General features: G+C 35.1%; 1 protein-coding gene across 1 annotated transcript in view; it reads right to left on the bottom strand.

The window, feature by feature from the left end:
* Positions 1–22,878, bottom strand: part of LOC107102111 (pro-neuregulin-3, membrane-bound isoform-like) — a gene marked incomplete at its 3' end in the record, with an annotated part of 163,182 nt that overhangs the window by 12,834 nt on the left and 127,470 nt on the right. The window contains exon 3 of the mRNA XM_015401288.1: positions 2,503–2,576. Within this exon, the coding sequence (XP_015256774.1) occupies positions 2,503–2,576 (74 nt within the window). The remainder of the gene's footprint in view (positions 1–2,502; positions 2,577–22,878) is intronic.

Raw genomic sequence — 22,878 nt, 5'->3', positions numbered from 1 at the left:
TTTCCCTTTTTTTTTATCACCTCTACTAAGTAGGCTGCATGGCCCTGTGGAAAGACCCGCCTACTTCCTGGTTTCGGGGGATCTGACTTCAGTCCCATCCATTGGTTCCCTCAGTTCCACCTTTAACCAATGGCTCATCACCACCTGCAATCATCTCCTTCTCATAAGGAGACCTCACCTGTTGATTGAGGCAGCTTTTCATAGTCAGTTGACTTGTGTGCTTCGTGTGAACCAAACATTGTTGGTTAGCAGCCCCTTGTGTGTTTAGTGAAGTAGCTCACTTAAGTTTTTGGTTACCCATTTGGGGTTTGTGCTTAGTAGCTTGTGTCAAGTATTTTGTTGTGTTTTGCGTATGTGCATCTTTACTAGCTTGAGGCTAGAAAGAAGGTGGAGGTAGGGCCAGAGTCTTCACTGATTGCATCACTGAGTATTTTTTTGTTAGTTACATTAGGTATAGTGGGTGCTGTGCTCTCTGCGTGTTCTAGTAAGAATCCCCTTTTGTTTAAATCTGTAGTTAGGGACAATCCTTCTTTTGAGGATCTCTTTTATCTAACTTTGTTTGTTATTTTCATAGCACCCTCACTGACCCTTCTTTTCTTTGTTTATTGCTTGCACCTCTTGTTATCAAATAAATCATAATTTTATAAGAACTTACCAGTTTCTGCCTATATGTTTATGCCCCCCCACTTCCCTAGACCAACAGGGGGTCGTAACATTTGTTTCAAAAAACTTCAAACGAGTCATTATTCTCCTTATATAGGTCTTATGTTTTGGGTGTCTTTTTGTTTTTAATCAGCATTTAAATCTAGAAAAAAATTATAATTGTTACTCTCTGCAAAATTTTAAATGATAAATCATAACAGTTTATCCATACACACTCACACAACAAAATGTGTTCAGAATTGATTGTGCATGTCAGTGGATAATATGTTGCTAAATAATAATGTAGGAGCTCAGTGGGGAAAAAAGAGACGAATTGCCTTGCTGACCACACCTCCTAAATGTGGATGATGGCCTCCTAATAGCTGCTCCCATTGTTTTACAGGGCCACAGGATGAAAAGGTAGTTAATTACTGAATCAAACTAATCCAGCTGCAACACATCTCTAATAGAGTATGTGCTGCTACGGTTCAAACACAGCTTTGTAGCTCCTGCTTACTGCTGTTGTGTGGGTGATGTTGGTTAGATAATATTGCATTTCCCACATATGGATTAAATTAACAGTGACTTACAAACCTATTTATGTTATAAAATAACCCCAAATATATGTAAAACCATTAACCCCTGTTGTTGGAAACTGATCCAATTATGTTGACCAACATAAACATATTTCTGTGTCTAAACAAACTATATATATATATATATATATATATATATATATATATATATATATATATATACTGGTAAGCTCCCTATGTGTCTGCATTTGTCTAAAAGCCACTAAGTTTAAGTTTTTCTTAAAAGAACATAAAAGCTCCCAAAGCCAGTTATACAGGAAAACTGATGTCGTCCTACAGAAGATAAAATGAGTCCCTGGTTGAAAATTGTGTGTCACATGAGGGTATAAAACATGCTACGTGGCAATAGCTTGTGACCCCATTTATGGACTCTCAAAGGGCACAGTGCAGCAGAGCTTTCTCTCTGATCCTTCAACTAAAGGATCCAAGTGACGCTGTGAGTTTGTGAAGTCCACAGCCTGATGGTAGAGGCTTGGGGCCTAAGATTTATACTCTTTTTACATCAAACTTCTGCTGTGTAACTTAACCAAACTGCAGAGTCTTCACAAGGATACGAAGACTCCTGTGAGATAATAAAATTCTCAATCATCAAATTGTGGGACTTTACAACCTCTGCATGTCCTTTGTTGTGCTCACAATAAATTTAGCTTTTAATCGTTTAAAAATTCAAACTAACAGAAAACAGATTTAATAGGATCCTACTGCCAATGAAATGTAAGATCTTATGGCAAACTTATCAAAAGAGAAAAGTAGAAAGGAATGTTTCAAGAACCCCCAGTAAAAACTAAAGAAACGAAAGTTAACTAGGAACAAGTGCTGGAGGCAAATGCTCCTCCACCCCAAAGTTAGCATCTGGGTATAAGAGAATAAACTACTGTAACCTAAAGCATCCATACTTTCCGATCTGGCCAAAAAAGGTAGAATTTGTTGAGTGATCAGACTAACTGTAGCAACGCAAACTAAAACCAATGTATCAGAATATTGTACCTTCAAACACTTAACCAATGTGTCTCCCAAATACAGGTTTCATGGTACATGTCTCTGTTAATAATTACATACACAGATGTTAACCAATAACTTTTTTTAATCCAAAAAATTGGTTTGAATGGGTTTATTCATCTTTAGAAATTAAATAATAATTTGATAACACCTCTTTGGATGAGGCCAGGTTATCTTTGTCCTATATTAAATTTGCTTCATGATCTGAAACATTAAAAAAAGACTTTTGTACAGTCAATAAAAAGAAGCATAAGTGAGAACATACTTGGATCAGACAAGATGGCGTCAGACTTTGGTACAAACTGGTCGCAGCGTAGTCCATGGTAGCCCTCCTTACATCTGTGGAAAGAAAAGAAGGCAAGAAACAAATTAAACAGTTTGAAAAGCACAAAGTTCAGCAGGAAAATACAATCTCAGGAAACTTTGAGATAAGGACAAGTTTAGAAGAGGGAAACCTAGACAGATGAAGGGATGAATAGCACAAAGTCCATATCTTGCTGTGAGCTGGGATGGAAGAGGAGGGAAGACACACGGCAGTGTAGAATAGAATGGGAAGAAAAGACAGAAAGGGGAGAGCAGCTGGGAAGCACCAAGTACTGCCTGCAGTCTCACTGATAGCACATGACAGACAGCAATGCCAGGTCCCGGTGGAAGAGAAGAGGCTGAGGGGTTCTGGCATGATCCAGCCTCCATAAGATCTGCAGCTGAAGGAAGGATGCCATAGCTGGAACACGTAAATAAACACGTTTCAAGCTCCAACCAAATATTTGCCTTCATTACTAAATAAACATGCAAGGACTATTGGTAACTACAGATTTCCCAACAACTATCACTGAAAAAGTTTTTTATATGTTGGGCTGTATAAAGCTGCAATAACTGTAGATAATGAAGAACTTTAATGCAATGCCTTATAATACAATCAGATTTTTGCTTGTCCCTGCAATACTGCAATCAAACTATAAACAAAGCTCTTATTAGCAAATTATTGTTCCTGAACTTTGTCTTGAACAGAATTAAGGATTTATTTGATGCATTCATCAGTGGCTATAGTGTGAGTAGGGGACGCCTACACCTTTTCAAAAGAAAAAAAAAAGAAAAATTCTTAACATACTTTTAGTAAATAACCATCTGAAATGTTCCTCTGAGGGGAAACACTCAATTTTGAGCAAAAATACAACATAGATAGCAACCATGGAAAATGCTTGAATATAAAAAAAAAAAGAAACAAGAAATAAATACTGAGATGAAAGGGAAAAAGGAAAAGAATTCAAGATATGAATGTTGTTGTTTATGTGTGAAAACTACAAAAAAAGATTGTGATTTTCTGTTGATCAATTTTACAACAGATTTGCACCTCCATGAAAATACTTAGAATGTTTAGAGTGGCCCAAATTGACACTTATTTTAATCTAAACATGGATTCAAACACCAGTAGAGATTAACTAACATTTTCCTAATATTAAACACATAAAAAGAGTATTTTAAATGCTTTATCGCCATCCTGTTGTATTGAAACTTTCCAAGGATGAGAAAAATCATTAAAGTGCTTCTTATTCCAATAGCTATTTAGATAAAACGCTGCAAGTAATATTAGCTTTTATTCAATGAACTCCTTGAAAAGAAATTATTCAATTAACCTTATTGCATATATGACATAATACAAATTCACCAACAAACTACAAGAGCATTTCTAATTTGGAAGAAAATGTATTACATATTAGGTGTGAGTTCATTGAGGTGTGAGTCCACAGTGATGTCGTAGTTTGCTTAATCTTGACAATAGCTTACAGGAGCCGCTTGTGAATTAAATCCTGGTGATCCAAAGAGTTTCAAGTAAAAGACCTGGAATAATGGGGGAAGTAAAATAATAGAGTTATGAAGTTTGCTCTTTGGTTTCAGGAGAGCTTTATCTGGGCAGTTTGGGAGCACTAGAGCAACCTCTTCATATGGCAGTATACAGTAATGCATAACTGAAATTTGAAATTGCCAGGCACATTACTTTTTAAATTAGGTGTGAAACATATCCTGGAATTAATGCTTCAATTTCCAAAACCTCAAACTCTTTGTGTCATTTCATTTCTGCAGTAATAAGGCAAATATATGAAATCCTTCATAGTTTGATGCTCAGGCAACTAAAGAGGGATAGTGACTATATTCTCTCAATGTTTCTCTCTTGTAGGCAGACTTCCTCAGCTTAATAAACATGAAAATTGATGAATGTAAATCCAGTGCATTCAAAAATCTGGTTCATATTTATAGATAATCAAGATGTTGTGTTTTCTATCAAAAAATGTAAAAACAAACCAAACCAAACAGAATTTCATAAATCAGACTCAGGACTAATTGGGTCCTGGGGTTTGATTTATACATTTTGCCTATGCACAAAATCGGTCCAATAAATTGCAAACTTCAACTTCCATGCAAAGTTTGTGATTTATAGAAATCTAACTTTCCATGAAAATGTGCGATCCTTTACGCAAACACTGACTCATCTGTACGGGTACGTTCTTTCTTTTTTGGAGAGATCAGAAATTGGTGACACTCAGGTTGTGTGGTGACTGAGGTGGGGAACTGAAGCCAGATTGAATCATAATTTCTCTTAGACATTTCAAATGAAACGATAATCATAGATGGACTTTATCAGATCCAAAAATGCTCTTGGACCTGCTGGACCCACGCCATCCTTGTTGAATACAATAAAAAAAAAAAAAAAGAGTTCCAGAACACAGGAACTTTTATCTAGACCTCATTTAACTATGAAAAACAGCAGTAAACAATGTTAACGCCTACGACCTGGACATGTATACAAAGAAATGTGTGTTTTTAAATGGGAATTTTGGCTATTTATTGAAATAACTGGAAACTAATTTAAAATAAATGAGGGTAGCAAGGACAAAAAACCTGAACTGAACTGTGTAACTTTTTGCATTTAAATAAAGTAATGCTGTTCATTTATTTATCTTTAAACTGCCGCCTGTAGATTAACAATGGCTATTTCAATGTGATTAAATTATTGGAATAGTGGAAAACTAAAGGCTATTAGACTAAGGCTACACTCTGCACCCAATTTCTTAAACTGTTAAACCCAACATGAAAGGAAAAATCCACATGGATTTTTTTTTCAAGAAAAAAAAATTGAGTTTTTTTTCCCTAATAAACTGTATCTAATATTTTACCATTAATACATTAACACACTAGGTCGTATGATAAAGAGCTTTCGCTTTTTAAATAGATATACAAGAGAAAAGAATACAGACAGTATAATTTAAACAATAAATTAACTCAATATATTAGTAATAAAATAATCTCAAAAGCATTTTGGACATCTTCAACAAAAACAAGTTATACTGTTTCCAAAGCACTTTTGTAGAAGCACTGAAACATAAGGAGGAAGGAGAGCCATGCTGTTTCTACATCTGTATTGGTACCATCTTCCTTTTAAGTTTTTTTTTTCTTTATAAGAGTAACAAAATTTCTACAAATTGATTTGAAATGGGGGTAAAATTGGTGATCAAATGATCCCAAACCTCCTTAACCTTTGAGCTTTAGTTTATTTCTCTTAAGAACAAAATTAGAAACAGGAGAAAATGGAAATACAGAAATATGAGGAGAGATATTGATTAAAGACACAGCTCCATCTGTACACACAGAACCTTGTGTGCTCACGGTCATGAAGGCAGATAGAGGTCCATATGACAGGAATACAACTGGAATTCTCAACCTTTATGACAGGAACAAAATGGGTATTTCTTCACTAACAGAAGTAAGGCCTTTATTATAACTTTAGGATGATACCTTTGTTTATAATCAAACTCATCTGGGTATCAATATTGTAAATCAACCTTGAAAACAAAGAGTTCAAAATATAACATTCAGCTAAAAGGAGCATCCATTTTAGAAGAAGACCTTAAACCTAATAGAGTTACAAATGAAAACAAGAAAAAAAATGTATGGATACCTTTTTCAACCAGCGAAAAATGTACATCAGTTAATGTTGTTTTGTTATTTTGAAGAGTTATCCGTATGGCAAGTGTGTCTATTTCCAGTTCAAACCTGTGGACCTTTGCAGCATGTTTTCCAATCTCTCTCTTAAAAAAGGCCACTAGAGCAGAAAAAAGGTAATGAGATTATGTGAGATTTTAAAACCAAATCCACCATCTGTTAATAATAGAATGTGCAGAATTTTCTTGCAAATCATCCTTCCGTAAAAAAAAAAAAAAAAAAAAAAAAAAAAAAAATTTACTAGCAGCAGAAATAATTGATTGTTGTGCAAGTAATGTAAAAAAAAAAAACATATTAAAAACCATCTTGTATTTTTCTTCATTTTCTATCAAGTATAATTTCTGTACTGAAAAGCGTATCATGGATGATTATTATTGTTCATTTTGCTTTTTGTTATAACTGCTGAAAATTACTTTATTGGAAAAATATGCAAAAGACATCTGTTTGGTAATTACATGGAGAGCATGCCTCTTAAAATAAGCTCTAATCACCATGAAGATGTCAATTGAAGACCCTTAAATCTGATTGAGCATTTTAATGTGACATGAAAGATGCCACAAGCTGCTTTGAAGCCCTAGTTCAAATGGCAGCAGAGGTTTGGATAAATAATCAGATCCTAAACTACTATGGAATAACATATGGGAGCCTTGGTTGGAGAGATTTTGGTTCCCTCTAATTCACAGCAGTCATATATAAGCTTCAAGAACCCCTGTGATTAATTTAAAAATCAAATCTTGAAGTAAATAATGAGCACTTCTCATTTATTTAGTCATAAGGAAAAAAATAAACAGGAATAGTAATGAAACGCCTACATTTCAGGGGAAGCATTCAAGACGGACAAATATCAAGGATAAGCCAGACCTCCCTCGATGTTGTTTGACTCTGCCATACATCACTTCTTGTATCCCTTGGTGTGTGCACATGCCTTGTTAGTATTCTAAATCACAAACCCAAGGCAGGATGCCTGTCTGACAATCTGTTACGTCTATGGTAGCTTTTTGTTTGTCTGTCTTGATCCCTCTGGAAACCCCCACCTCACCCTACCCATCTTGGTGCTACTGTAAAATAAGCTCAGCCGTTGCTCAATGTGATGTTATGAATGCCTTGTAAATATCTTTACATGAACGCTGCACTGAATGTCTGATAGGGTGATATGGAAAGCGAGATAAACGGCATCCTTTCATGTGCTCCTGTTTGGTTTGTCTTTCTGCAGAGGGTAACAGGAGAGCCAGATCTTGCATCTATGCATACGAGTGTTTCTAACAGGGTTGTTGTGGTGGGGGGTATATATTTTAGTGTATCCAGATGTCAGTGTGGCTTGTGGGACATATATGACAACTTTCTCTCATGTGTGGATTTATATCCTGTTGTGTCCCCCCCCCTTCGCAGTTCCAAGGCTGTCATTGCAGCTCGCTGAACATGTAACACATGTTCCATTCACAGAGTAAACACACCGCTGTCTGGGGGTAATAGAGGGGTGGGCAGCTCTTTTTCATGACAAGTCACCATCCTGCCAGTTAATTAGTGCAGGGGCGAATGGAGGATAGTTTGACTGCAAGCGAGGGAAATAAGGAGCACAAAGAGGAAAAACAATAGCAGACAGCATAATCATGTAACCCAAATCTTTATTTACCCAGTAACAAGCATGCAATTTAGACGCCAAGTATTCCTACATACTTACCTAATAAGGCAAAGGGAATAAACTTTACAATACCACAGTGGAACCGATAAGCATGTGATTGAATTAGTGCTTTGCTTCTATTTCTGTATTTTCTTAATATGAAAATTAAAACTTAGCTCTAAAAAGGGGTTAGGTAACTTTAAAATGTAATAATTTTTTTCTTTGGTTGAACAAACAATATAAAAAAAATGTTGGTTGTCATAATAATAATAATTGAACTTCATTTATCTCACATTGGAGAAATTTACATGTATAGGGAGGGCTGTCATTGTGCGGGGAGAAATCAGGGGTTAAGGGCCTTTCTCAGGAACCCAGAATGGATGCAGTGGGATTTGTACCGGGTATGTGCAACCTCCTCAGAACACAAGCACACTGCTCTAACCCACTAGGCAACAACAATAGTATGGAGCTTAACATGCATGAAAATCAGATTAACCTAACTTTTCAGGTGGATGCTTTTCTGATTCTTTTCTAATCTATCTGAATGCATTCTTGCCTATGTGTCAACTATAAATTCTACTAAAACACTGCAACAAATATGTCAGAGCTACAGCACAGACGTAATTTTCCTTGTACTCTTACCTAGTTTTGAGGATTTTTTAAATTAATTTTGTCAAATACTTCCCATCACATATATAGTAATTCATTCACGTGAAATAAAATATTTATTTATATTCAATTATAGTTTCAAAGCTGTGGTAGTAGACGATACTCCAGAGCTTGGGGGTTGATGTTGCACATTTTAGATTTTTCAACACTTGATGTGAATTTATTTATCATTAGCAAGCTTCTTGAACTCTGTGACCGGCTGGGCAAATGATTTAACATTTTTTTAAATATATTAATTCAAGCAGAAACACACCTAAAATGTGTAGACATAAAACTCCTCTTGTAAAGCATGATCACTTCCATCTTATAGTTGAGAAATTCAGCCCTGATTATCTCTGGGTAATAATGACCACGTTAATCAGAATCATCTATGTGAAAATTACATAATTATAATAATTATTAGAGTAAATTATCCTCTGCATTTAACCCATCCTCTTAGGGAGCAGTGGGCTGCCATTGTGCGGCGCTCAGGGAGCAGTGTGGGGTTAAGAGTCTTGCTCAGAGAGCCAGAGTGGCAGTCTGGGGCTCGAACTCAGAACCGCAGGATTCCAAGCTCAATTCCCTAAACACACATTGATTAACACATTTCAAATATGGTTAATTCATTGATATTCATTTAAAAAAATTAATTGGTAATTTTGAAAAGACTCACGCCTAAACTAAAAACTAATAATTGTTTGACAAACTGCAGCAGCTATAAAGGCCTGACTAGGAAGGCAGCATGATCATGAGGCATTTTATAGTTATACTGTATTTCTATATGCCAGAGCTTTGTTTTTGTTAAAAAATATGAGCTGTGAGGTTAAATTTTCAAGTTTAACAAGCCTTAGAAATTAGTTTACTCATACTAATTTTAGTGGTTGAGTCGACAAAAAAGAAGAAGCAAAGTATAGGCAGCCATGTGTTTTGTAAAAGCAGCTCAGATATATGAGAGTCTTGGTTGTAATGCACTTGCAAGGTAAAGAAGTATTATTTGAATCAGGCATACAAAAAAAGAGCCCTATCGCCTGTTAGTATACCCTCCACTGTGACGCTTCTTCAATTCAGTGGACAGGGACTTTGAAGGATATACAATAATGAAAACAATAATTAAACCCCTCTTGTTTTCTTCAAATGCTTGTCATAGAGATATATCACCTGAAGAATATAATAAACATGACAAAAAAATCAATGACAGCAAACAAGGTGGTATTATTTAGACATTATTGTAGATGGTTATGATAAAATCAAATGATGACAGTATTTGGCAGCAGGGGTCCTTCACTATGCATTTGTCACACTTACACCAAGTCTTTCGAGACACTGCCATGATTTAAAAAGCACGCCAACTGGCAACAATCATGTTATTAAGTATCACTGATGTGGGTGTAACCCCTCATTTCCATAGCTTGACCTGCGAGTCATTCATAACAAGAAAAGGATTTGCATATGTACAGAAGCACAGGTGCATATGGGATCATGTTAATCACCAAATACTAAAATAAATCATTTGGATTTTCCTCACAGGGGGTTTGGTGAATGTTGTATTATTCGGATTTGCTCATTTTTTGAGAAACACCACCTGCTACAGTCCGTAATCTATGCCTTGTGGATGAATACAGTATAGTAGAAGGCAAAGTGTTGTGGCTGATTTAGGAGGCATTTCCTCTCCACTGCTACCTAATTTATACCTCTGGGAAAGATCATTACGAACAACCAAAATCTTCTCTTTTAATAGCGAAAAAGAAAATAAAACCCAGTCAAGGATTTTACTTTACAGTCTAAATAGAGAAAAAACATATCCCATACATCCTGTTCACAAATAAATGTTTGCTTTTATAGCCTTTGCTGCTTCTCTCTTAAAATTTAACCTCTGGCTAAATTTTTTATAGATGAGGCAATAGTTGGTATGAATTACCTGTTAAGTTGGCTGTTTTTTATTACTAAAACATGTGCAAAGGGAAGAAAATTGCCTTTAGAAACAAACAAAAAAATGCATCTACTGCACACAAATATACAGCTCCCTGTCAGTCATGTGCTGCAAGGCAGAGAAGAGTACCTATTTCAGACATGATTCATTAATTTAATTTGTTGGCTGCCTAGTACAAGTCAGTTGTTTACATATGCAAATGGTGTGCATTCATCATAAGCATGTCTTGAGTAAAATGTTGACTCTAGGTATAGTAAAACAAACAAATTGTTGTCAGTTATTATAGTAATCAAATGAACCTCACAATATTATAAAAATCATTAATTCTCATAATCTTAAAATCTTTGTAAATTATAAATCCTGACCTCCTTACTGTGCACCTTGTATGATAATTAAAATAAGTGTGGGAACATTTCTGTAGCATCCCTGTGATCAGGACCTATTTAGAATAATCATAAAGGTAAAACATTTTAATTCAAAATGTTAGCAAAGGTAAGGAAAAAGTTAGTAATTAATTCTGTCATGAAAGAAAATAAATTCTCATTCAACAAATGACTAATTACTGATCTAAGCTATTTGCATTTTATTTAGCTGAAGGAGAAATTTCACATATACTTTTACAACAGTTTGATTTGACTGGAACCCAGGTTCACTTCTCAGGAGCAATTATCCTGTAACTTATTCATTCATCTTTCAATTGACCTGAATAAAATGGCTGAATCATCATCAGAATCTCATCTAGCTTCACAGAGGTCTGGTAGAGCCATTCAAATGGCTTAGGCATGTTGGAGGAAAGATCCTGCATCTGATCCAGGAGATGTTTTTCATATATTTATGAATTATCTAAACAAATCTCATAAAGGTATAAACATGAAAAACAATGCAATATAGTCTGACTTGTCCAGATTATTGATGGAAAGAAAGGGTCTTTTCTAAGCACAATCTCAGGATTCCTCCAGAAAGCCTAAGTTTAATGGAGAGGTGATGTAAGGTGGTCTGATGAACAGCTGGTCAATGGGTTAGAGTCAACATTCCATATTAAATTCCTATGACCATGGCTGCGTCTGAATGTCCAACCTCTAAACCCCTCAATCACTATATAGAGCGGGGACTGTATAGTGGACTTTATAGTTAACTTGGTAAACTGACTGTTTAGACAGATTATCACTACTTTTCCCTCCCTGTTTTTTACGTGACTGCGGCTCCCCACACAATTCCTGCAGCATCCTGCCCCCAAAACGAATCCCATGATGCCTTGCAAGGAGAGCTCTTGTAAAGCATTCTGGGATATATCCGCTCACTTAGTGACCAAGAATGATCATTACTTTTTAACATAGATTTTGGGAAATTTTGAGTCCACTATTTTTGTCATCCACTAGACAATCAGACACGGATCACAATATAAAATGGTATAACCACTATATACAGTAGTGCTCTATATAGTTGTTAGGGCGGACTTTCGGACACAGCCTAAGATAGACATATCATAATACCAACAAGCTATTGCTGTACCCACATGACCTCTTGTGACTGTGGCTGTTTTCAAACTAAAAAGCTGTAATAGTCCAGCACATTCACATTCCGCAATCAATGTTAAAAGATGCAGCTATTCATTGATCTGGCCCAAATGAAATAATACATGAACTTTCAAATGAATTCAAAGGCATTCAGACAAACCCCCCCACTGAAATCCTCATAAGGTCTTGTGCTTTACTTTTTTTAAGCTTTAAAAACTTAAATCTTTAGGATAAGCTATTATATTGACAAGCTAATGGTTGGTAAGGAATCTGAAGGGCCCTAGAGAATGAAGGTTTTGTGATAAAAGGGTCAAATCTAAGATGTCCACAGGCTCAACAGCTTATTTTTATATGTGTGGACAGAGAAGTTAATTATATAGTTCAGCATCTGTTATTTTGTAGACTAACCTTACTATTTATAATAAATAAAAAATTACTGAAAACATCAAAATGACACAGAAGGGGTTATGTGATTATGTAGAAAGCTGGATTGTGTGATTAATATAATAAAAATGCAAAGTACCAGTTATACTAGATGCATTAAGGTTTTAACTAATGATCATGTGATGGTAAGGGCAGAAGAAATGGTAGGGTAATATTGCACTCACTTCTTTTTAACCCCATCTAATCTTGAATTATTTTGAAAATCATAGCCTTAACAGTATGCTGTATTTTTCTCAGCTTCACTTTGCTGTAATTGCTATTGCAATGTCCCCATTTTGCTGCAGGGATCATTAGATTTTCACTGGCTAAGACAGTAAACAACCTGCTGCAGCTTTACCATTCATCAATAAAAAAATAAAAATAAAAAAAAAGATACACACACAATGTCAATATCAAATATCATCTGAACTAGCTAAATCAATAAAGTATCTTGGTGGGAGCACAGTAAAAAGAGAAAATCATGACATGCACTGTTTTGGTCTGGTGTGTCCTATCCAAAATGCTTAAAAAAAGTCATTAGGGTCTAGGAGGATAAAGACGTTCCGCCTTATTTGTCTTGCACATCGGCAGCGGGGTTGAACTTAAAAATGGGAGCTGGCTGTTTATCACACAGGCGTGTGTACTGCATCATGACAGAGCTCCTATGATAGGAAGCTGTAACAGGTGCTGTTTCAAAGGACTAGAGATAACAGAGAAGAAGAAAGAGCTGATGGAAGACAGACACAGTAAGAGAGGTGGGATTCCATTGAAGGAGATATATTCCCCTTTATCTTCAGAGATTTAATTTTGCACTCGCTTGCTGGATGTGTACATTTGTTCACATGCATGCAAACTAAAAAACAGCACAGACAAACTAATAAAGTTATTTAAGTTATGAAGAGAATAGCTTTAGACCCTTTACAAAATGATATTTTGGCACCAACTACTTTAGTTAAAATAGATTTTAAGCTTCTGACAAATTTCTATTTAAATTAAATGTATTTGGATCTTAAGTTGGTGAAATATTTCAGTTTATACAATATTATCTTAAAAATACAGAGATACAAGTGGGTGTTAGAACTTAATGTATAAAGTCCCACCATGCAGTCTGTATGCCAACTGTTATACTTCAAACAGTAATAATTAGTTAACGATAAAATTGGTTTAGCATTTAAATGCTGAATGCTTGTCCTTATGCAGAAAATACATTACCTTAAATTTCATTCAGGTCAGTTTAATGAAAACAAAATAAGATCAGTAGTTTCAAATATATTTGTATGACACCAAAAGGGAAACAGATTTAACAATTTATGTTTAACCCTAACCCTAACCCTAGTTTAATGATGGACTGAAGAGTTGGTGACTAACTCCCTCATGTGTTTTCTAATACTTTGCAACTATTGCCCTTGCTTTAGCTAAGGGCAAGTAGTGGGCAAGTGTATTGTGATATACAGTATTGTTCTATAAATGCCTGGGTTCTCTTGTATAAAAATGTTTTGGGGTCACAATAAATGCTTTTTTCAAAGCAGATATTAATTTAACAATTTATTTCCACACTTACCGAATTCATTTACAATGAATCAAAGTAGAATTTTTAAAAACTTTTCTGCATAGTTTCTGCAAGAAAGGAAGAATAAATAATTTCTGTTACTTCAAATGTTATTTTTGAGGCAGAATTATTTTCAGAAGGGGGAAATCAGCTGCCAAGATTCTGCTCTGTTCTCCCAAAAATATAAATGAACAATTGACAGGCATCAAAGCAACATCTTCCTGGACAACCTGAGACATTTCAGTGAATTGAATTATTCACCAGACCTCTTCAGGATGACAACTGCACAAGGAAGACATCCACAAACCATTGTGCAAGCTGCCTGCACTATGATGTAGCACATTACAAATTTAGCAAGGGTGTCTGAAATGCATCTTAAGAGGACATAATGTGATTGCGAAAGACGATAGGAGAGAATAAAGTCTGCTAGAGTTCCCGATTATCAACAAAGTGTGTAAAAGCTTATCCAACTTAAAACTACTTACATGGCCCTTCAGGACAGATGGTGATAGAAAAGCTAATTACCATCAACTGATTTAATGAAATCTCTGACACTTAAACAAGTAACTTTCATTAACACCTGAGTTAAATTTGTAATGGTGTTTAACATGTTAGAAAAACAACTAAAAGTGTGATGAACTAAAGCAGTGCAAAAGAAAATAAATCTCTTTCCAGTAGCTGCATTTAAAGGGCTTGTGTACATTTTGAAGGTTTTGCTTTAAGTGTCCTTAATCATATGCCCTTTACACAACACATATGCCCTTTTTTGAAGCTTTGAAAAATGTTTAACAGTAAATAAAAATAAATATGAAAAGAAGCAATGTCTTTGTGTTCTTTTGCAAAATGTAAATAGAGTTTATGTCAGCAGATATATTATAATAGAGGCTGTTAATAATCAGATTAGAAATGCTGAGCATAAATCTAAATAATTGCTAAACAAAATAAAATATGGAAACAGAATCTATTCACTGTTTTAGAAGGTTATTTTTTTAATGACTCATTACTCATTGTTAACTAGTATTTAGAAAAAAAATAAATAAATAGATTTTTAACAAGCAGGGAAATTTAGCACTAGTCTTGTTTACAAGTGAACTTGCACAACCTCACATCTCTGTTTAGTTAAATAAATTGAACTTGATGTGATTTAGAGTAGTAATTACCTGCCAATCACGAAAAAATAAATTTGTGTAAATTTTTTTAAAAACTAATAAAATGTAATAAAAAAATATCAGCTCTAACCTATGTTTACAGGTCCCAGTAAAAGCCACTAACAAAGCTACTTGTTTTTGCCAATAACTCTGCATACTCGGGGTTTCAACATTGAATATGCTTCTGGATAAGTGCTCCTGTTTTTTTTTTTTTGTGTGTGTGCTTGCTTGATTCATTCATCCTCAGTCTGTAATATCACTGATGAATCTGACTGAATTAGGTTCTGCTGGAGGTTTCAATCAGTTAAAAGCAAATACATTCTCTCCACTGCATCCACAAGGTTGCTTAAGATGAGTGATTGCTGTAGGGTTAATTATTCAATGAATTCGGTTGATGGATTTTTCATATTGGCATTATAAACCAGATGTAACTACATTATGTTAAAAAAAATGTGCTGTAAGTACATAATTCTAGATATGAATTGTACTTGCTTGTTTTATAAAGTGCCTTGACATGAACTGGTGCCATATAAATGAAAGAAGCTGAGTCACGGTAGGTAAAACGTCTCTAAAAACACACTTTTTAATGCTTGGAAACAAATTACAGCACCTTATGTTCACGTTGTTTCCATAAGAGCCATTACTGCCAATAACTGTAGAGGTCTTTTAAAGTACATTATGTGATACAAAGTACATTTTAATTGCACAATATTTAAGTTTATGTGTGCTATTTACAATCTTGCTCAAAAGAAAAAGATAAAATATTTCCATTAAAATAGAAAAGATAAATCAAATAAATGATAAGAGCCTCATACCCTCATATATAGTGCTTAATGCTGATCAAAATAAGCACTCCAAGTAGAAAAACAGTTAACAAAACATAAAACTGAATCTCAACAACAATACAATAGATCTAATGTCATTTCACAAGTTCGTTTTTATGTTTCACACTAGTATAATACTTAAAACTAGAAATAAAACAGTTTAGATCCTGGGGCTACAGAGCTATTAAACTATCCACCCATCTTCTATAACTGCTTGTCCAGGGGTGACGGGGGGGTGCTTCCTATCTCAAACAGCTCTGGCCAAAACGCGAGGCCTACCCCGGACAGGTTACCAGCCCATCACAACCATGCACAGACACACCCACACCTACCGGCAATATCGACACATCAATCATCTTAACGGTCATGCTTTTGGACTGTGGGAGGAAGTCAGAAGACCTAAAGACAACCCATGCATTCACAGGGAGAAAATGCAGATATACCCTAGGCTGAAAATCCAAACCAGGATGTTGTTGCTGCAAGGCAAGATTGCTACAAACCGTCCCATTTTACAGGTTAATTTTATTCACTCACACAGCACTATTGACACTCTGTTAGGGAAATGAAAAATATTTATTGGGCAAAAAAATAGTCTTAATCCAAATATTAGAAAATATATATATATATATATATATATTATAAGCTGAATATTCACTTCTATTCAGATAACTTAGAAGGTCAAATTCACATACAGTTTAGAAGCATTTGCTTTTTAGCTCAATCTTCTTGCTTCAGTGAGAGACTTAAAAATAGCTAATTATTGCCAGAAATAAATGAGTGATACATAATGGATAAAACTTGAAACAAAACAACTTAATAGTTAATTAAGAAAGCGTTGTGCAAATGATTTTGTAATGAACATTATTACCTGCATCCTTAGCTCAAAATAGCAGCACAATGCTGCCTAAACAGAGGCATTGTACATTAATAGGAAAATGTGATAAATCCCCAATTGTAAACCATGCTCAGACAATTATTTAGTTCAGTTTTAATGATGGGGATTTTCTTTTGCAGTTTTACTGATATTAATTTTCAGAAACGTAATAATTCCTATTCTGTAAAACATCTCAAATATTAGGTAAAAAAAATATGCATACATTTTCAGTGTGAACTGATTAAAAGACATTTTGGATAGTCCAGTGCTAACTATATGATATATAGATACATATTGTATATAATGAATATATAAACCTAAAATGTAAAAATATTGTAATTCAGTTTCTAAATAGCCTTAATTGATATAACATTTCATATTTGGTTTTATACAGTTGCTATAATGGTCTGACAACATATCCCATAGCAAGCATTTATCCCTAATTACTGGGAAAAAGTCTTCAGTAAACGTAATCATTGGCTCTTTGGACGGATAGGGCTTTGCAAAAACAGCAGGCTAATTCCTCTTTATTTAAATATAACTCCATGTTTATTGAAGTTGAAATGTGTTTGCCCTATAGCAGGGGTCGGCAACCCAAACCGTAAAAATATAAAAGTCTTATATTTATGCCTGGTATGGCAAAACAGGCTCTAAGTGTGAGTACATGGGCTTAAATATATAATAAACATTCATTATAAATGTTTATCCTGGAGCAAATGTCACATAGTAGCATGAGGTGAGGAACCGTGAACGCTCTCACTGCAAGGAATTCACCACGAACCGGATGGTTAAGGTTTTGTTGCATTGATGAAATTATAAAAACACGATAATGGAATCTTTCTATGGTGGACGTGTTTCTATTGGGAGGAGTTGATTGAGTCACGATTAACCAAGCAGGAACTGACATCCATCAGAGCGGTGCTCTCTAACCCCTAAAATCCCACATCCTCCGTCACCAGCGTTCCTTGGTGTTATTTTTATTTTAAGGATTTGAGGAAAAAATTGAAGAAAGTTCACATCCCTGCATAAGAGCACAACTTGTTCGATGCTATGACCACTGATCTCTATGGCTATGATGGAAATTTTAGTTGAAAGAAATTTTTGCCTTTATTGTTTCAAGTTATTATACACATATTAACAGCATTGGAAAACATAATGAATGTTTGTTTGACCTCCTGCACAACATATTAAAACAAACAAAAAAAGAATAAATTTTCATAAACTTATGAAAAAGCTCCAGGGAGCCACATGTGGCTCCGGAGCGGCAGTTGCCGACCTCTGGTCTACAACATAAAAAAATCCCTCAATTTACCCACAGGATAAGCAAAGCTGTCTCTTGGAATAATACAATAAGTGTTTTAAAGACTAAGATTTGTCTTTCCTGTTAGGGTTATATAACACTGTAAAGAATTTAGGGTTTACCAAACACTCTGAACTACAAATGTTAGAATTTCTAAGAGGGATTGAATGTTAATTGTCCAACTCTGTAAAACTATAGGTGTTTTTCATATCAAGGAAATGCTAATACAAATAGTCTGCTATTAGTATTTGCACATACTGATATCACACTGCAAAAAATGTAAATCTAAATAAGTCATTTTTTCTTAAAATAAGTGCATTTTATCCTAAGTTGATGAGGTAAATGAAACACTTTGCCAATGGAACAAGATGATTTACATTTGAATTAAGAAAAATCAATTGCATTGTCTTATTTCAAGTGCATATTATCTAATTAACTTATTTTAAGTGTAAAAATACTCATTCCATTGGCAAACTATCTTATTTACCTGCTCAAATTAGGGCTAAATACACTTGATTTAAGAAATTTTTACTTAATTTCTGATCGTTTTTGCAGTGCAGACAGATTGTGCTGGTGACAAAGGACCCCAAGCTTTAACTGGACAACTAACCAGGTTAAAACTATAGTCGGTTCTTTTTTTAATTTTATTATTATTATAAACACTGCCATTTTATTTCAGGCTCCCACTTAAAACAACTTTTCTAAAAATGCGTTGGTTTCCTGTTACTTCACACCAGTAAGCCACATTGGTTGCCCCCGACAGTTTGGTTGTAGAAATTATTCCTCCTTTTTCTGTTAGACCTGCTGTTGTGCCTTGAAGGTCATACCTGTCAATTCCTACATTTAAAGTTATTTGGCCAGAAGTCACAATTTTCACCCTTTGTGTAGACCCACTTATGCCTGATTAAGAAGAGAGCAGAATAGATTCTGTGGTTTGTTTTTGGAACTCAATTTCAACAGATGTGTGAATAACTACATTTAGCATATTTATAAAGGACCTTTACATGCACAACTATAACGACTAATATCCAACCCCATCCATAAACTGTGCAGCGTCAAATCAGAGCTTTCTTTGTAGATGAACTCTCTTGAAGTCAGACCTTCTGGCTAAGCTTCAGTATCAGCTGTAAAAGATGGATTAGACTCCTCTATAACTACTCCCATGCTGAGGCACAATCTAATAAGGTGAATGTGTGTGCGTGCGGGCATGCTCGATAGGAGAGGGCATGTCTTAAACTGACTGAACACAGCAACTCTGCCTTCTGTGTGTCAAATGTGGTATGTTTACTTCTAAAGTTACCCATAAGTGTGAGAGATTTAGAGGAGTGTGCTTTGAGAGAGACAACTGGAACAGCTTACTCTGCTTTCTAGCAGAAGCCAGGAAAGTTTGGGGAAGAAAAAGAAGAGATTGCTCCCAGTGTGATCAATCCAACTTCCACGGACAATGAACTTCAAATAGAAGGAAACATTTCTAAAAGCTTAAAACACCTCTGTGTAATACACTTTTATACACAAAGGAGAATGTCTTTATAGGCTTTAAGTGTGCTTTTTTAAAATCTCTATTACTCTAAATGGCTTCATAATACTGTTAAATAAAAATAAAATCAAAAACACTAACTTCCCTATTTTATTGTATTTTTTTAAGTTCAGCACAAGAAGACAGTTGGTTTCCATAACAGAGTGACATTTACCCGAATTCCAGCTACCTATCAATGCACAGGTTTGGAAAACGCTGCAATAGTCCAATGACTGATTGCTGCAATCACACAGTGGGAATTACAGTTATCACAAACTGATATCTGCCAGGGCCATCACTGAAACTTTAAGAGCCCTAACATTGTGAAAAGTACTACCAGATAAAGATAGATAAAATAGCTTATTGGGAGGCATAAGCAGAGCTATGTCTTTGAACCATCTCATAGCCACCGATGGAGAGAGAGCAAGGATTGCAGTTACAAAACTGATAAATTATGAGTAATACTGAGAATTAGACCAGAGTAAGACAAGCCTTAAGAATCCCTCTCATCCAGAAAACCTCAAATAGGATCATAGACGCATGATTAACCCAATATGTTACCCTTGACAATGTTACACTCTGAAGTAATAAAGCATAATACCATACCATAATGACACATTGTGGGCTGGTGGATTCCAAACACATTCCATCCCTTAGTAATATCATTGATGAATTTCCCAATCTTACTTCAGCACTGTAAACACATCGATTTTTATAAGTTAGTATTTATTCTGTTTCAGGCTAGTATGATCTTGCAGATCAATGAAACTACTGACATAGATCCAATAAAATAAATATACTTAAGCTATTTGAGTATACTTACACAACATATCTGCTGGGCTATCTTCTTTTTTTATTGGAGCGGGGTTTAGATAGTAAAAAATAAAAATACCCCCTGAATCCTTCCAGATAACCAAATAAAATATTGTTATATTTATCCTCCCACAGATTAAATGAGAAAGGCATTAAATTGTATTATTGACTTTAGTGCAATAGAACAATAGGAATTGTTTGTTCATCCAAGATGGATTTTTATCTGCTGAGTTGTTATCGCAATAATATTTACACTTTGATCAAAAGATTGCTCGTAAAAATATTTCATACAGTGGCACACCAGTACAGTTCTTAGTAACGGATAAAATGAGGATTTTGTTTTGGGTAATTTAATAATTTTAGACAGAATTACAAAATAAATAAATAAAAAACATTCATGGCTGTATGGCAGATATGTTGTTACCTCATGTTTCTTAAAGGGACAGTGTGTAAGATGTATTGCCATCTAACGGTGACTAAATGAATTACAAATGACAGACTAGTGTGTGACTTTAGGCATGTGAGATCTCTTAAGAAAGCTGCAGAGTAAAATGTACAATCAGCAGCTAATAACTTGCATCCGAGCTCATCCAATGTAGGCTAAGAAAGTAGTGGTCTCTGCCTCGTTTCTAAAGCCCCTGTAAACCCTTGACGATTTAGACCATTGACATATGAAATATGTGGCAAAAAAGCTGGCATACGTTGGATAAGTTTTGGGTATGTTCTGTATAAGTTATGAGCATGCTGAAGTACGCCGAAGCACGCTGGAACATGCTGGAAAATGTCAACAAACGACGAGTACATCGAGAAATTTTGAACATGCCCCCCTCAGGACACTGGCTTGTGCATCATCTCATTGGCATTACACTTCCATGCTTTATGCATAAGTTAGACTGTCGTTGGACAAATGTTTTGGGCTCATTATGAATACGCTATGCATACACCCAAAATTGAAAAAATACAAAGGCAGTTCTGCATATGCCTGCGTTTTAGGAGATTCTGGGACTAGGCATATGTTGGCTAAATCGGCAAGGTCTGACAGGGCCCTAACACAACAGCAAAATTAATTTTGCTGTTATATTTAGTTACCTTACATGCCCAGCAGAAAGCCTGCAACCTCAGTGTCCGTTTTAAAGTCTGCTTCCTCATAAATTGTGTCCACCTGGTAAAATCTGCACCAATGTTATATTTTTATGTTATATTATTTTTTTCCTGGTTATTTTCTCTTATTTGGTTTTCCTGGTTATTTTGTCTTATTGTCTAAATTTGTTTCTTTTGCGTCTCATTTGACATAAAGTATGGATGTTCCTTTAATGCAACAGAAAGCGGAAGATAGAAAGATCAGTAGTTGTTTCCATTTGTCTTTCACTCTTAAGCCACCAACAACACATTTCCAGATACAGGTTAAATGCATAAGGGCAACAAGTTGATCCTCTTTCAGCTTCTCTCATCAAAAATGCCGACACAACATGGCATCTCCCATTGGGTGCACCACCTCTTATGTATTTATGAACTACTATTTATAAGCTACAAGAATGCTCCCGCTTTGTCACATCATGTTATTACACTTTCACAGAATATGTATTTATGAGAACAATACCGGTAATAGATTTTTGCTAATAATAAAAGCATATTTGTTACACACTGTAGTTTTAAGAAAGAAAATGTTTTGCTCCTCTTTTGAAGTTCTCCCTTGCACATATGTGGATTTCTTTTTACACATCAAAATATTGTTTATGGCTTGGACTCATAATTACCTTCAGTGTGACACCCGATACATCCCCTAAAATAGGTATGTAAAAATAAATCTGTTTGAATTGAATAGCCAACCTTGATGGCTCCACCATTGCATCTATAATTGCCCTGCAGCACGCTTATATTAGTATTCAACACATGGTCAATATGGACCAAACCTTCTGCCGCATTTTCCAACCATTTCCTACCCATATGGAGACCATATATAGACCGGCCTTGCTAGGGTCATTCCTGCCTCCTGCCCATAGAGCTAGTGCAATTCTTTTCTTTCCAGCATCATTAAATTATGTTTCTGCTATTTCAAAAAGAGGGCACATATATAAACAGGTAAATAATGTCTATCTGGTGATAAAAGCATTTTAATGAATCCGATTTCCCACCCAGCCTCTCTTCACCGCACCTACTATATGTAAAATTTATTCAATTTAAAAAGCTTAAAAATGATTCACACTTTACTAATACACTGTAATATTACAGAAGTGGCCACACCATGGAAATCAGCATTTCCAAACGACCAGGTAACATATTTAGTAGGTGTCCTATTTGACTTATTTTGGCCCTTTTTTGGAAACACTGCCAAAATCCCAGGCCTGTCCTGCCAAAGTGTCATCTAAAACCTTTATGGAATAAATATATTCTTAGACCTAATCAGTACAGATTTACTGCAGTTATTGTATAGTCCAAATGTAGATTTATACAGTTTGAGGCATCATCAAAAGCG

The sequence above is a fragment of the Cyprinodon variegatus genome, unplaced genomic scaffold (genome assembly GCF_000732505.1).
Source record: "Cyprinodon variegatus isolate N-32 unplaced genomic scaffold, C_variegatus-1.0 Scaffold1204, whole genome shotgun sequence".
NCBI classification, from domain to species: domain Eukaryota; kingdom Metazoa; phylum Chordata; class Actinopteri; order Cyprinodontiformes; family Cyprinodontidae; genus Cyprinodon; species Cyprinodon variegatus.
The sequence above is the reverse complement of the archived record's forward strand: the minus strand, read 5'-3'. Positions and strand labels throughout refer to the sequence as shown.